General features: G+C 44.0%; 1 protein-coding gene across 8 annotated transcripts in view; it reads left to right on the forward strand.

The window, feature by feature from the left end:
- Positions 1-12,770, forward strand: part of EML4 (EMAP like 4) — a 149,574-nt gene extending 136,804 nt beyond the window's left edge. For all 8 annotated transcript variants that reach the window (XM_030499321.1, XM_030499324.1, XM_030499319.1 and 5 more), the window contains 4 exons: positions 814-901; positions 2,146-2,244; positions 8,819-8,949; positions 9,952-12,770. In XM_030499321.1, the coding sequence (XP_030355181.1) occupies positions 814-901; positions 2,146-2,244; positions 8,819-8,949; positions 9,952-10,416 (783 nt within the window). In that variant the 3' untranslated portion in view covers positions 10,417-12,770. The remainder of the gene's footprint in view (positions 1-813; positions 902-2,145; positions 2,245-8,818; positions 8,950-9,951) is intronic.
- The last annotated feature ends 314 nt before the right edge of the window (positions 12,771-13,084 follow it).

Consider the following 13,084-nt stretch of genomic DNA (forward strand, 5'->3'; position numbering starts at 1 on the left):
TTCCTACCCTTTCCTCCTCAGAGAAATAATTTATACATATCTTATACAAATCTGTGGTTTCTCTGGAGCTGCTTTATTATTACTGTCATTATTACTACAAAAAAGTTCATGCACATTATATTCTGACCAGCTGCATTTAGCTTCTCCTTTCAAAACCAAGATGGGGATTTAGCCCTCAGTGTGCTCTCCATGCTTAGAACTAACAATTAGGCTGAAGTGGTTTGATTCTTATCTAAATGACCCTATGCCTATAGGTAAGACTCCTTACAAAGCTGGCACTGACATGCATGCAGTGGAAGAAGCACAGCAGGATACCTTATGAGGGTATTCTTGTAACACCAGTCTCCTTGATCTTGTAGTTTTCTATGGTGGTGGTTAACCAAGTTAACCAAGTTTTTAGGATGAGCAAAGGTTGGTTGAATGTGCGTGCATTTAACGGAAATTCTTTTGAGTGGCTGTAGAAATAGAGTCCCATCTGTCACTTTTTCTGTTGGGATCTAAAAATGATCCTGTATAAGTTACTGCCTTTCTCAGTTAGTAGCAATGTGTACTTTAATTAAAGTACAAATGTGAGTTCATCCATATCCATAGTAAATCATGCTAGGTTCTGAGAAGGACATGGTTTACAAGTGAAGAAATTTGGCTGTTAGTGGCACTGCCCAGTAAGGAGCCTTGAAGGGAGCACAAGTGAACTGCAGCAGATTGGGGTGGGTGGGGAGGAGCTTTTTTGCTGTCCCAGCTGTGGGTGCAACTTCTGCTTCAGTTGGAATTAAAAGCAGTGTTTCACATTCATGTTACTGCATTCCTCTGCAGGGACATTCCAGCTATATTACACACCTTGACTGGTCCCCAGACAACAAGTATATAATGTCAAACTCAGGAGACTATGAAATACTATACTGTAAGTATGAAATGAAATACACTGGAAACAGAAAGTATGTATTAGCTGTCAGAATATTTAGAGGGGTGTGTTTGATCAGAACTGTACAAAACGCTTACTGACAAAGGAACTGATTTGAACTTGTGTAACCAGATATCTCGATCTTATTCAGAGCTGTGTATTACCTAATGGCAATGCCAAATATGGCTTACTTCATTACAAGGTCATAAATCAGCTTCACAGGGTAGAATGTACAGAACAAGTGGCCCTATGTTTTGATGTTGGCCCAAAGTTCCATAGATTGAACATAATATATGCAGTTGTCTAATTAGTGTCAACAATAACCAGTTATTCTGGGGGGAGAAAATCAGTGCCACTATTCTCTTCTGGGCTTTCTTTTTTTAAACTCTCTCTTGGCTGGCGGTGTTGAAAACTAAGCAAAGCCATAATTCTGCTGTAATGAGTTAGTATTAAGAATGGGTTTGTCTTTTTTAATATATGGAAATATGAATTTAATCTATAGTGGTTATGTCAAAAGTATGTTTGACTTGCATAGAGCAGATCAGTCTGGTTTTCAATCGATTTTATTTATTCTTGTATTCCTGTGGCTTTAACTAGAGCCAAGAGGATTGTAGTTCTGTTTCTGTACAGGCAAGAAGAGCCAGCAGTTCAAATATCTGTCAGCTTAACATGTTCTTTCTGCCTGGCACAACATAGGTTTCAAATCTGGATAGTGCAGTATCTCAGTATACCAAAAGGAAGTGCTGGTGCTTACAATTGCCTGTGTGGGGAAGCAAAGGCCTGCTACCCGTTAGTATTAGGCTGGTGTATTACAAGACGGACAATCTTTCTTTTCGTAGATAGAAGTTGAAAAGCAGTCTAAGGCTCCTCTGGCAGTAGTTGCTCACTCTTTTCAAAGCAGAGCTTCCTGAATCGTTGAAATTTTAGCATATCCATGGAGCTGGTAGGAAGGAGACATTGTTCTCTTGCAGTCTCTATTAAAACATTTTGTAGAGTAGGTAGTGGGGGACTCAGGCTGTAGGGAAGTGGTTTTGAGGTACCCTGATCTGAAGAGGGAAATGAGAAGTAAAATGTGACTCAAATATCAAGCAAAGCTTGGAATGTGATAAAGGTGTGTCTTTGCCTCTACAGTATGATTCCAGATTGGTTTTAAGATGCATTTATTTACTGTCTTAGCACCTTCAAAGAGCACTTATGTGACTTTAATTTTATATGGCATTACTCATCATTCACTTTTTTTACAGGGGACATTCCAAGTGGCTGCAAGCTAATCAGGAATCGTTCTGACTGTAAGGATATAGATTGGACAACATACACTTGTGTGCTAGGCTTCCAGGTGTTTGGTAAGCACCATCTAACTTGCTTTTAGGTTTTTCATGCTGTGCTTTGTGTTTGCTTTTCCTTCAATTTGTCATTAGAAAAACAGTTAATGATTATTGAGGATGGTGCTGAGATGACAGACCAAAGAGACTGGCCACAATACTTGTCTGTGATACAGAGCACTGGCTGCCCTACAGAAAATGTACAATTGATTTCTATTTAGTATCGAAGTTTGGGATTTGATTTTTCTGCTGTCATTTTAGGCTACCAATTTTGGAGGCACTGAAGCAAAAAGCTGATATTTTAAAGTGCTCATCTGACACATGTGCATTCTCCTTTGCTTACCTTATCTTGGGGACAGGAACAAGACTATGTGAGTGTAGGTTATAGTTCATGACTTAAAATCATGACAGCACATTGATACCTGTAGTCAGAGGTGAGTAATATTGCTGAAGGCAACTGTTGGCCATAAATGAGGAGCTCCTCTGGGAGTTAAAAAGTGGTGTAAAACCAAGTTGCCTGAGCAGGATGCTGAATGTCTTGCTTCCATCCCTGAGATCACATACCTGCCTCTGTTCTTCATGTTGGAAACATCAAAAGCAGGTAAATCATCAAATTCTTGAGGGGTGAGGGTTAGGTCTACATGTCTTTTCTGCACATCTGCTAGGAGTTCAGTTTTGAGTATCAGTTTATATGCAGGGTAGAAGAGTATCACTGAGTGCTTTCTGTAGATTCTGACATCTATCATGCAGATTTTAGGACTGTCATGTGCTTAATGAGCAAGTAGCCATAAGTGCTTGTTGCTAGTTAGATCACAGAACTCCAGAACGATTAGTGTTGAAAGGGCCCTCTGGAGATCATCCAGTCCAACCCCTGCCTAGGCAGGGTCACTCAGGAACACAGGAACATGTCCAGGCGGGTTTGGGATGTCTCCAGAGAGGGAGACTCCACATCCCCCCCGGGCAGCCTGTCCCAGTGCTCTGCCACCCTCATGTAAAGAACTTCTTCCTCATGTTGAGGTGACACTTGTTGTGTTTCAGTTTATGGCCATTGCTCCTCTTCCTGTCGCTGGGCACCACTGGAAAGAGTCTGGCACCGCTTTTGAGATGCTGACCTGCATTGATGAGATCCCCTCTTAGTCTGCTCCTCTCTACACTAAACAGGCCCAGCTCCTGCAATCTCTCCTCATAAGAGAGATGCTCCAGACTCCTGAACATCCTTGTGGCCTCTGCTGGACCATCTCCAGTAGCTCCTTGTCTGTCTTGTACTGATGAAAAATAAGTCTCCCATGAGACTGAGAACTATGAACGAGGTCGTGTACGTGTTTGGTTTGGTTTGGTTTTATTCAGTCTGTCTGGGTGAAGTAGAAGGGGAATGGCTGTCCCCTCCTGATGCTCTGTGCACGTGAGCCTAGGCTGACAGGGAACTGGTCCACCGCAGTTATTTCCTCCCTGCCTTTGCTTCTGAGACTGAAATAATAGTGCAGCACAAATGCCTTGCTTAAAAGGGAGTATCAGAAGGTTCAGGAGATGCCAGAGAAAATGAAAAGCAAAACTCTGATGCTAATATGATGTCTTTCTCCAAGAGCAATGAAGAAGCTTTGTAAGGACTGAATATTCCTTCTGGAATAGCCTTGGAGCTGAAGCCATTTTACATTTAGAATCGTAGAATCATAGAATCGTAAGGGTTGGAAAGGACCTTAAGATCACCTAGTTCCAACCCCCCTGCCATGGGCAGGGACACCTTGCCCTAAACCACGTGGTCCAAGGCTCTGTCCCACCTGGCCTTGAACACCGCCAGGGATGGAGCATCCACAACCTCCCCGGGCAACCCATTCCAGTGCTTCACCACCCTCACTGTAAAGAACTTCTTCCTTATATCTAATCTAAACTTCCCCTGTTTAAGTTTGAACCCATTACCCCTTGTCCTACCACTACAGTCCCTAAGGAAGAGTCCCTCCCCAGCACCCTTGTAGACGCCCTTCAGACACTGGAAGCTGCTCTGAGGTCTCCACGCAGCCTTCTCTTCTCCAGGCTGAACAGCCCCAACTCTCTCAGCCTGTCTTCATACGGGAGGTGCTCCAGCCCTCTTATCATCCTCGTGGCCCTCCTCTGGACTCGCTCCAACAGCTCCATGTCCTTTTTATGTTGAGGACACCAGAACTGTACACAATGCTCCAAGTGAGGTCTCACAAGAGCCGAGTAGAGGGGCAGGATCACCTCCTTCGACCTGCTGGTCACGCTGCTTTTGATGCAGCCCAGGATACGGTTGGTTTCTGGGCTCAGGCGCACACTGAAGCCGGCTCATGTTAAGCTTCTCGTCAACCAACACCCCCAAGTCCTTCTCTGCAGGGCTGCTCTGAATCTCTTCTCCGCCCAACCTGTAGCAGTGCCTGGGATTGCCCCGACCCACGTGTAGGACCTTGCACTTGGCTTGGTTAAACTTCATAAGGTTGGCATCGGCCCACCTCACAGGCGTGTCAAGGTCCCTCTGGATGGCATCCCTGCCCTCCAGCGTATCAACCGAACCACACAGCTTGGTGTCGTCAGCAAACTTGCTGAGGGCGCACTCAATCCCACTGCCCATGTCGCCGACAAAGATGTTGAACAGGACCGGTCCCAACACCGATCCCTGAGGGACACCACTCGTTACAGGTTTCCAACTGGACATCGAGCCATTTACCACAACTCTTTGCGTGCGGCCATCGAGCCAGTTTTTTATCCACCGAGTGGTCCATCTATCAAATTGATGTCTCTCCAATTTAGAGACAAGGATGTCATGCGGGACAGTGTCGAACGTTTTGCACAAGTCCAGGTAGATGATGTCAACTGCTCTGCCGCTGTCCATCAGTTCCGTGGCTCCATCATAGAAGGCCACCAAATTGGTCAGGCAGGATTTCCCCTTAGTGAAGCCATGTTGGCTGTCACCAACCACCTCGTTGTTTTTCATGTGCCTTAGCATGTTTTCCAGGAGAAACTGTTCCAAGATTTTGCCAGGCACAGAGGTGAGACTGACTGGTCTGTAGTTCCCTGGGTCTTCCATCTTCCCCTTCTTGAAAATGGGGGTTATATTTCCCTTCTTCCAGTCATCAGGAACTTCACCTGACTGCCAGGATTTTTCGAATATGATGGACAGTGGCTTAGCAACTTCATTCGCCAGCTCCTTCAGGACCCGTGGATGGATTTCATCAGGTCCCATGGACTTGTGCACGTTCAGGTTCTTAAGATGGTCTCGAACCTGATCCTCTCCTACAGTGGGCCTAAGGTCTTCATTCTCACAGTCCCTGCATTTGCTTTCCAAGACTTGGGTTGTGTGGTCAGAGCATTTGCTGGTGAAGACTGAGGCAAAGAAGTCATTAAGAACCTCAGCCTTCTCCAAATCCATGGTAGCCAGTTCTCCTGATAGCTTCTGGAGAGGGCCCACGTTGTCCCTGGTCTGTCTTTTATTTACTACGTATCTATAGAATCCTTTCCTGTTATCTTTCGCATCCCTTGCCAAACTTAATTCTAGCTGGGCCTTAGCTTTCCTAACCTGGTCCCTAGCTTCCCGGGCAATGCTCCTATATTCTTCCCAGGCCGCCTGTCCTCGCTTCCACCTTCTATAAGCTTCTTTTTTCCCTCTAAGTTTCCTCAGCAGCTCCTTGTCCATCCTTGGAGGTCTCCTGGCCCTCCTGCTGCACTTTCTTCTAGTCGGGATGCAACACTCTTGAGCACGTAGCAGGTGAACCTTGAATATTGACCAGCAGTCTTGGGCCCCCCTGCCCTCTAGGACTGTATCCCATGAAACCTTACTCAGGAGGTTCCTGAAGAGGCCAAAGTCTGCTTTCTTGAAGTCCAGGGCAGTGAGCTTGCTGCACGCTCTTCTCACCGTCCTGAGGATCTCAAACTCAACCATCTCGTGATCACTAGAGCCAAGGCTGCCCTGGAGCGTCACATTTCCAACCAGTCCCTCCCTGGACTCATGCAGAGTACTTAAATCTGCCAGAAGAATGGAGGTAGCAGACAATGGCTCTGTTGCCACTGAACTTCTACCATTACATTTGGTGCTAGAGCAGACAGGGAATTGCTTTGAATCCCAGCACTTTCCGAGAACTCTTGTACTCCTGACCTGAGAAGATGAGGTGTGGGAGTACAGAAGGAGTCTGGTTTCACAAAGACCATTGGCTTTGTGTCTTCAGCAGTTCTTGGACAGAAGCTAACTGGAGCCAGGCTGGGCATGAGCAGTTCCCATAACCACTGTTTGGAGAAGCCTTTCTACTTTTTGCTTTTAAAGAGTGGCTCAGGTAGCTGATCCTGCCTGCATTCCCTTTTGGATTTATACAACTTTAACCACTCTGAATTAATCTCAACTGCTCTCAGAATCATCAGTGTGCCAGAGGGCCTCGGGGTGAAGTAGACAAAGCAGATAATGTGATGTTATTCTGGGGCAGAACAGAATATATTTAAGCTTCCAGCCAAAATTCATCATGGTCAGTTTTATACTGTCTGGGAGTCTGACACCCTTTGCAGAGTCTTAAAATGCTGCTCAGTCTCTGACAAAGGCAAGGATTTTCCCATTAAATCAGGCAGTGCAGCTCGGCGAACCTGGCAGGTATTTGCTGCCCAAAGGAGAAGTCTGGCTTTGACCCAAGGGTCAGCTGGCTCAGGAATCCAGACAAGCCAGGGCTGCTCACTTTGATGTTCAGGAAAGAGGGTTAAGTTTACTGGATTTGGGCTTTCAGGGTATGTGTTTTACTAATTTAACTCTGTGGAATAGTGTGTCCATAGGCTCAGGCATTGTTGTCAGCAGACGAAAGGATTGAAATGCCTGCTTCAGATGAGAATAGCATCACTCCTTTTTGGCACTTGGTATCACTACATTGGCTCAACAGGCTCCTCAGTCTACATCCCAAGCACTTGAAGTCACTCTTTCATTTACTGCACATTTCCCACACTTCCATCTGAGCAGATTCTTTCAAGAGGCTTGCTGCTGGCAGCACAGTCCATTAAAATGGAAGTGCTGCTGTCGTACCTAGTAGAAAGTTATGTGGTTTTTGTAGCTTTTATAGTTAAGAACTAAGACCTTGGTCATATTAATGTCTTGGGTTTTCCACATTTGCCTGCTGCATTGAAAGCAAATCCTGCTGTCTTATGACAAAGGATTGTCTTACCTTTAGAGCTGGTAAAGGAATTTGTGAACACAAAAGATATTAAATAAGAGATGCAAGCTTGAATATCAGTCTTTTTAATCTGAAATGAAAAAGAGGAGGCAATGGCGTAGCTGTTTAGCACAGTGTGCGTACAGTGGTAGGTGAAACATCAGGAATCTCATTTGAAGTTCATGTATTTCTCCTACCTGATGACAGTATTTTATGTATAGAATGCAGGAGAAAGTTAAAATGCATTCATTTTGGAAGTTCTTATATATATATTTTTCAGATTGATTTCATTGATGCGAGAGCACTACAATGATTCTAAATACTTGCCTTAGCATTTCATGTCTTTATTTAGTACATTAGCTGCAGCGTAGCTTACTGGCATTGAAACAAGCTGCCTTTGTTATTCTGCAGAGAAAATCAAGTTCTTACTCCAACTGCTGAAGAACGGGAAAAAAACCAACTTTCAAGTTAAAGGATATTTGCCATTTTGCATAAAAACAAGGCAAGAGTGTGGGGGAGTTTGAAAAGGCAATTCTAAGCTGGCGTTTTGTGCTGTATGAAATAGCGGACAGCACATGGGTTTCGTTTTACCGAAGTCAATGATTATAAGGGAGGAAGAAGATATTTTCCTATCTGATAGGGAACATCCCTCTCAGTCAGTCAGACACACAGTTATTCAGGATGTGAAATTTGAGGGGGGAAAATTCCTTCTAATTCTTGAACTTATCAGAAGCCCAAATCTGAGCTGTAAAAATATGGCACCTTTCTCATAAGTTACTATCTTATAACCCCTTGCTTGCCTTTTGCTCAGCTTTACTTTCAGATGTGAAGCAGCAGTTTTGCTATGGGGATCTCTAGGGTCTTTATTGATTGTTAAAATTAAAGCCTCCCCCCTCCCCAATCTGTTCAGTGCTTTTCATCCAGGCCTTGTTGTTATTCTTTTGTCTAGACATATCTGTGCCATTCTTCTCACTTAAAAGCATATTGAATTGTGCTTAAGCACTTGACAGCACTTACATCTAGGAAACTCATGCAGGCTGGCTTTCTGTGCAAAGTGTCATCAATCTCCTTTGAATCATGCAAATACTAAGATTTAAAAGACAGCCAAAAGAAGTCTCTGCATACTGTATGTTGTCCCATGCTCCAGTACCAGTCTTGCTTTTAAATCCTTTGTGCACAAACGGAAGTGTTACCAGTTTTAGCAACAAACTTAATCTTAAAATAAGCTTTAAACAAGATTAGGGTTTTGAACAGGAAACTTACGTTAAGTCCAAGAGGTTTTCCTGGCCAAGGCTGAGGGTTTGGGGGAGCAGCATTAGGCTAGCAGAATATTAATGACATTTAATGCAATACATATACCAGCTTTCAGTTGAATGCCTTATTTATCTTTTGTTAAGCTTCCCTTTTCTCACAGCTTTCTAAAACTGCCATCACTAAATATCTACTCTACTCTCTCCTAGGAGTTTGGCCTGAGGGATCAGATGGGACAGACATCAACGCCCTTGTCAGATCCCATAATCGAAAAGTGATAGCAGTTGCTGATGATTTTTGTAAGGTCCATCTCTTTCAGTATCCCTGTTCCAAGCCAAAGGTAAGTCCCCAGCTCAGTCATTTTGGAACCTGACAGCCAAATAGCTCATTTATATCTGAGAACAGAGCTAGGGACAGAAGCATGGTTTTCTCCATTAAGTTTATATAGAAAATAATATAAAATATCACATAATATACCTGAAAGTGAAGTGGCAATAGTTATCCTGAAGTTCTGGAACAGAGACTTGACACATTCTGTTTGCTGGCCTTAGTGTTAAGGCCATTGATTTCTGCATAAAGATCTAAATCAGTCGCAAGCTTCAAGCCTTAAGAAAGGAGGATATATTGTTGGGTGAACCTAATATAAATATAATTCTGTACGCTTATGTGAATAAAGAGCTCTCTTGAAGGGCTAAGTAAAAACGGTAGTTTTAGGTTTCAGTATCGTGCTAGAAGAGCATATGATAGTCAACCACCCGTGTGCTGGCTGAATCAAAAGCAGTGTGACCAGCGGGTCGAAGGAGGTGATCCTGCCCCTCTGCTCTGGTGAGACCGCGCTTGCAGCACTGTGTGCAGTTCTGGTGTCCCCAGCGTAAGATGAGGATGGTCAGGGGCTGGAGCAGCTCCCATATGGAGACAGGCTGAGAACACTGGGGCTGTTCAGCCTGGAGAAGAGAAGCTGCATGGAGACCTCAGAGCAGCTTCCAGTGGCTGAAGGGGGCTACAAGGATGCTGGAGAGGGACTCTGCATCAGGGACTGGAGCGACAGGACAAGGGGTGATGGGTTCAAACTGAAACAGGGGAAGTTCAGGTTAGATCTAAGGCAGAAGCTCTTCCCTGTGAGGGTGCTGAGGCGCTGGCACAGGGTGCCCAGAGAAGCTGTGGCTGCCCCATCCCTGGCAGTGTTCAAGGCCAGGTTGGACACAGGGGCTTGGAGCAACCTGCTCTAGTGGAAGGTGTCCCTGCCCGTGGCAGGGGGTTGGAACTGGATGAGCTTTAAGGTCCTTTCCAACCCAGACCATTCTGGGATTCTATGATTTGTCTTTCTGCTTGTTTCCAACAGGCTCCAAGTCACAAATACAGTGCTCACAGTAGTCATGTGACAAATGTCAGCTTCACCCATAGCGATTGTCACTTGATTTCAACTGGAGGGAAAGACATGAGTATTATCCAGTGGAAACTCGTGGAGAAGGTCACTCTACCACAAAATGACATTGTCGTAGACACCGGCGCAACCAAAGTGCCCATCGCTTCCAGTGGCAACGCTGTACAGTCCCCTGCTCCTCTGCCACAGCCTTTCAACGAAATGAACCAAACCGAAAGCGTAACTGGCAGCTCCCCAGCTTCTTTGGAGAGCAACTTGGAGCAGTCTGCAGAGGCCAGTGAGGAGCAGAGCGAGGAGCAGAGCGAGGGGAGCAGCCTGGATCCCACTGAGCCGGGCTATGAGGAGCCCTCCAATGAGATGAGCGAGGAGCACAGCGAGTCCACAGTCACTGAAGAGCAGCAGGATAACTCACCGGTGTCTTAATGCTCCCAGCTCAGGCAGTTGTGGTTTCCTTTGGTGTGCGTGCTTTCATTACAGGGTGAGGGTTCAATTAGGGAGAAGTAGCTGAGATTCATGACCACTCCAGCTTTTTGAGTTTCAGTGAGATTTTTTTAGTCTGAGCTTCAGTTCGATGTGTAGAACCATCGCAAGGGACCGGCTTGATGATCTGTGTCAGGATCTGGTCACAGTTAGTAGTGGACATTACCATAGATCCATTTCAGTTCTGAAATTGCTGTCAGGAAGTAGCATGAAATACATACTGGAGAAAAAGGTTAGCTCTGAGAATTAGCTCAAGTAGACCACCTTAACTATGTGAAAGTGCTTTCTGAAAGAGCTACGTTGCTGAGAAGCACTGACCTGCTTCAGCTGGGGAGCACTGTGAAAAAAAGACAACCAAAAAACTCCTTGTGGGGCTGTTTTCCTTTGGTTTTTCTTCATGAGAAAAAGAGAGGAAAAGCAATGTCATGATGCCACATGTATGGCGATGCCTTCTTGACCTAACACATATGCAATTTTGTAACACTACTAATTCCTAGTGGAGTCTGGATGTGTTGGCAGTTGGTCTGCTCTGGGTGCTGCTAGTTCTAAGGCGAATCCTGTCGAGGAACAGTGTTGGCTGTTCCATTTTCAGACTGGTTAATAACAGACTAACCCAGTGCTGTTGTGTTTCACTTTTCATGACCTGAAACTGTAGGATGTAATTGTCTCTTCAAGGAATTGCTTGCTTAGAGAGTTTGAAACTTCAAGAGAATCCTTACAATGGCTTTGATGTGAACAGCAGAGGAAGCGGGACAAGAACACACAAGTCAGATGGGCTCCAGAGTTAAACATTAAGCCTTCAGGCAGAACTTGCTCCATCCCTAGTAGGAGAAATATAAATACAGTTAACTTAAATTATTAAATTGGTGCTTAGGATTAGTGTATTAAGTTGATAATTCTTTCTTCTACATTTGTAGAGGTAACTAAGAGTCATTAAACTGCAATCTCTACTTTTGGTTTTTCCCCAGCCCTGGCTCCGTTAGCAGTTGGGATAGAAGCACACAGGAATTTAGATGATGATGTTGATGTGATTTTCTCTTTTTTTTTTCCCCCCTAAACTTGCTGATTTCTTGGTTTTGTGCTATTGTTTGTTTGTTTCCACCCCCGCCTCCCCGGGTTGCTCTAAGCCATGCAGCTCTCATGTGGCTATACCTGGCCAGTTACGGGATATCTTGGCATTTGTTATGCATTTGGAAAGTCCTTTTTTTACCAAGTTTGTCAGATAGCTACATTTTTTCCTTAAGTGCATACGTTTCGTACTTTAAAGAGCTATAGACTTACTGACAGATAGCCATTTCCTATGTACTTGTTTATATTTTGATTACATAGAATTCTCTTCTTTTTTAACTCTCTGCATTGTGCTGGTATTTTAGTTCTTAGGTAGAATATCATGTTTAGAAACTTTGGATGAGTTCATAAGTCTTAATTGTGCAAGCGTTTACGTGATTGTGCCATTCCAAAGTGCATCAAAACTGTCATTCCCTTACTAGTATCTTCTCAGGAGAAATGCTACAGATCAGGTATTTAGTCATCATTTGGAAAGATAAAAACAAATGGACTCCCAAAGGACATTTAGAACATTTATGTATAAAATATATAAATATATATATACACACATATATATATATAAAAAATATCCTCTTGTTTACAACAGTTCCAGAAAACCTCAAAGTAGCTCCCTTCAGATGGAGGGAGATGTGGATTCCAAGCAACCCATCTGTTCAAACTGTGCTCTGTACATAGAGAGTTGTATTGGAGAGCTCGAGTTTGCCTGACGTGCAGGTTTGCCAAATAGCAGCAATTCAAGAGAAAGGTCAACTCAACGGAGTTCTTGGTTCCAAATGAGGAATATGCTGTAGGTTTAGGAAATAATCTTCGTAAATGAGGAAGGGTTGTAGAGCTGAGGAGGCACAGAGCTCTCTCTGTCGGTTTAATGAACGCCACATAAAGCAACACATTTCTTTTGGAACATCTGTCACTTGGGGTTGCCATGTAAAGTGAGAGTTATAGTTGTGATACTCGTGTTTGTAGTTCAGAAGACTCTACTAATATGCAAAAAGCCTTACAGTTTTCAATTGCTGGCAACTACTGTTTAACAAATAATGAAATCTGTGATAATGGATGGAAATGGGTGGGATTATGTAACTGTAGATGTTCTAGAGAACTAATTGTGAATGAATTCTGATTTCGAGTGTTTCATGTGAAGATGTTTGAGCCATTTCTATCTATCATGCATTCCTGTCTCAAGGCAGAAAGTTTTGAAGATTAAATAATAAAATAATCAAAATGATACATTGCAGTGTCTTTCTCTGGTCTGGTTCCTTCTGCGTGCAAGTGGATGCTGGGATCACAGGTCATGTCTGGGACTATGGTTTTAAAAGAACCTTTGTAACTTGTGCTTTTTTCATAGCCTCCCAGACTGAAACTAAGTTAATTCAGCATGAGGACTAATGCTGGCAGTGCTGAATGTTCATCTTGTGTGCTTTTAGAAAGGTGTATGACATTTCCCTTTTCCAGTTTTGATTAGCAGCCTACAAGCATCATACTGATGGGCAGCAGGGCATTACAAATAGATGTTTGTCCTGATGTGAGCAGCAGGTCGAGGGAGGTG

The sequence above is a fragment of the Strigops habroptila genome, chromosome 10, assembly GCF_004027225.2.
Source record: "Strigops habroptila isolate Jane chromosome 10, bStrHab1.2.pri, whole genome shotgun sequence".
Classification (NCBI taxonomy): domain Eukaryota; kingdom Metazoa; phylum Chordata; class Aves; order Psittaciformes; family Psittacidae; genus Strigops; species Strigops habroptila.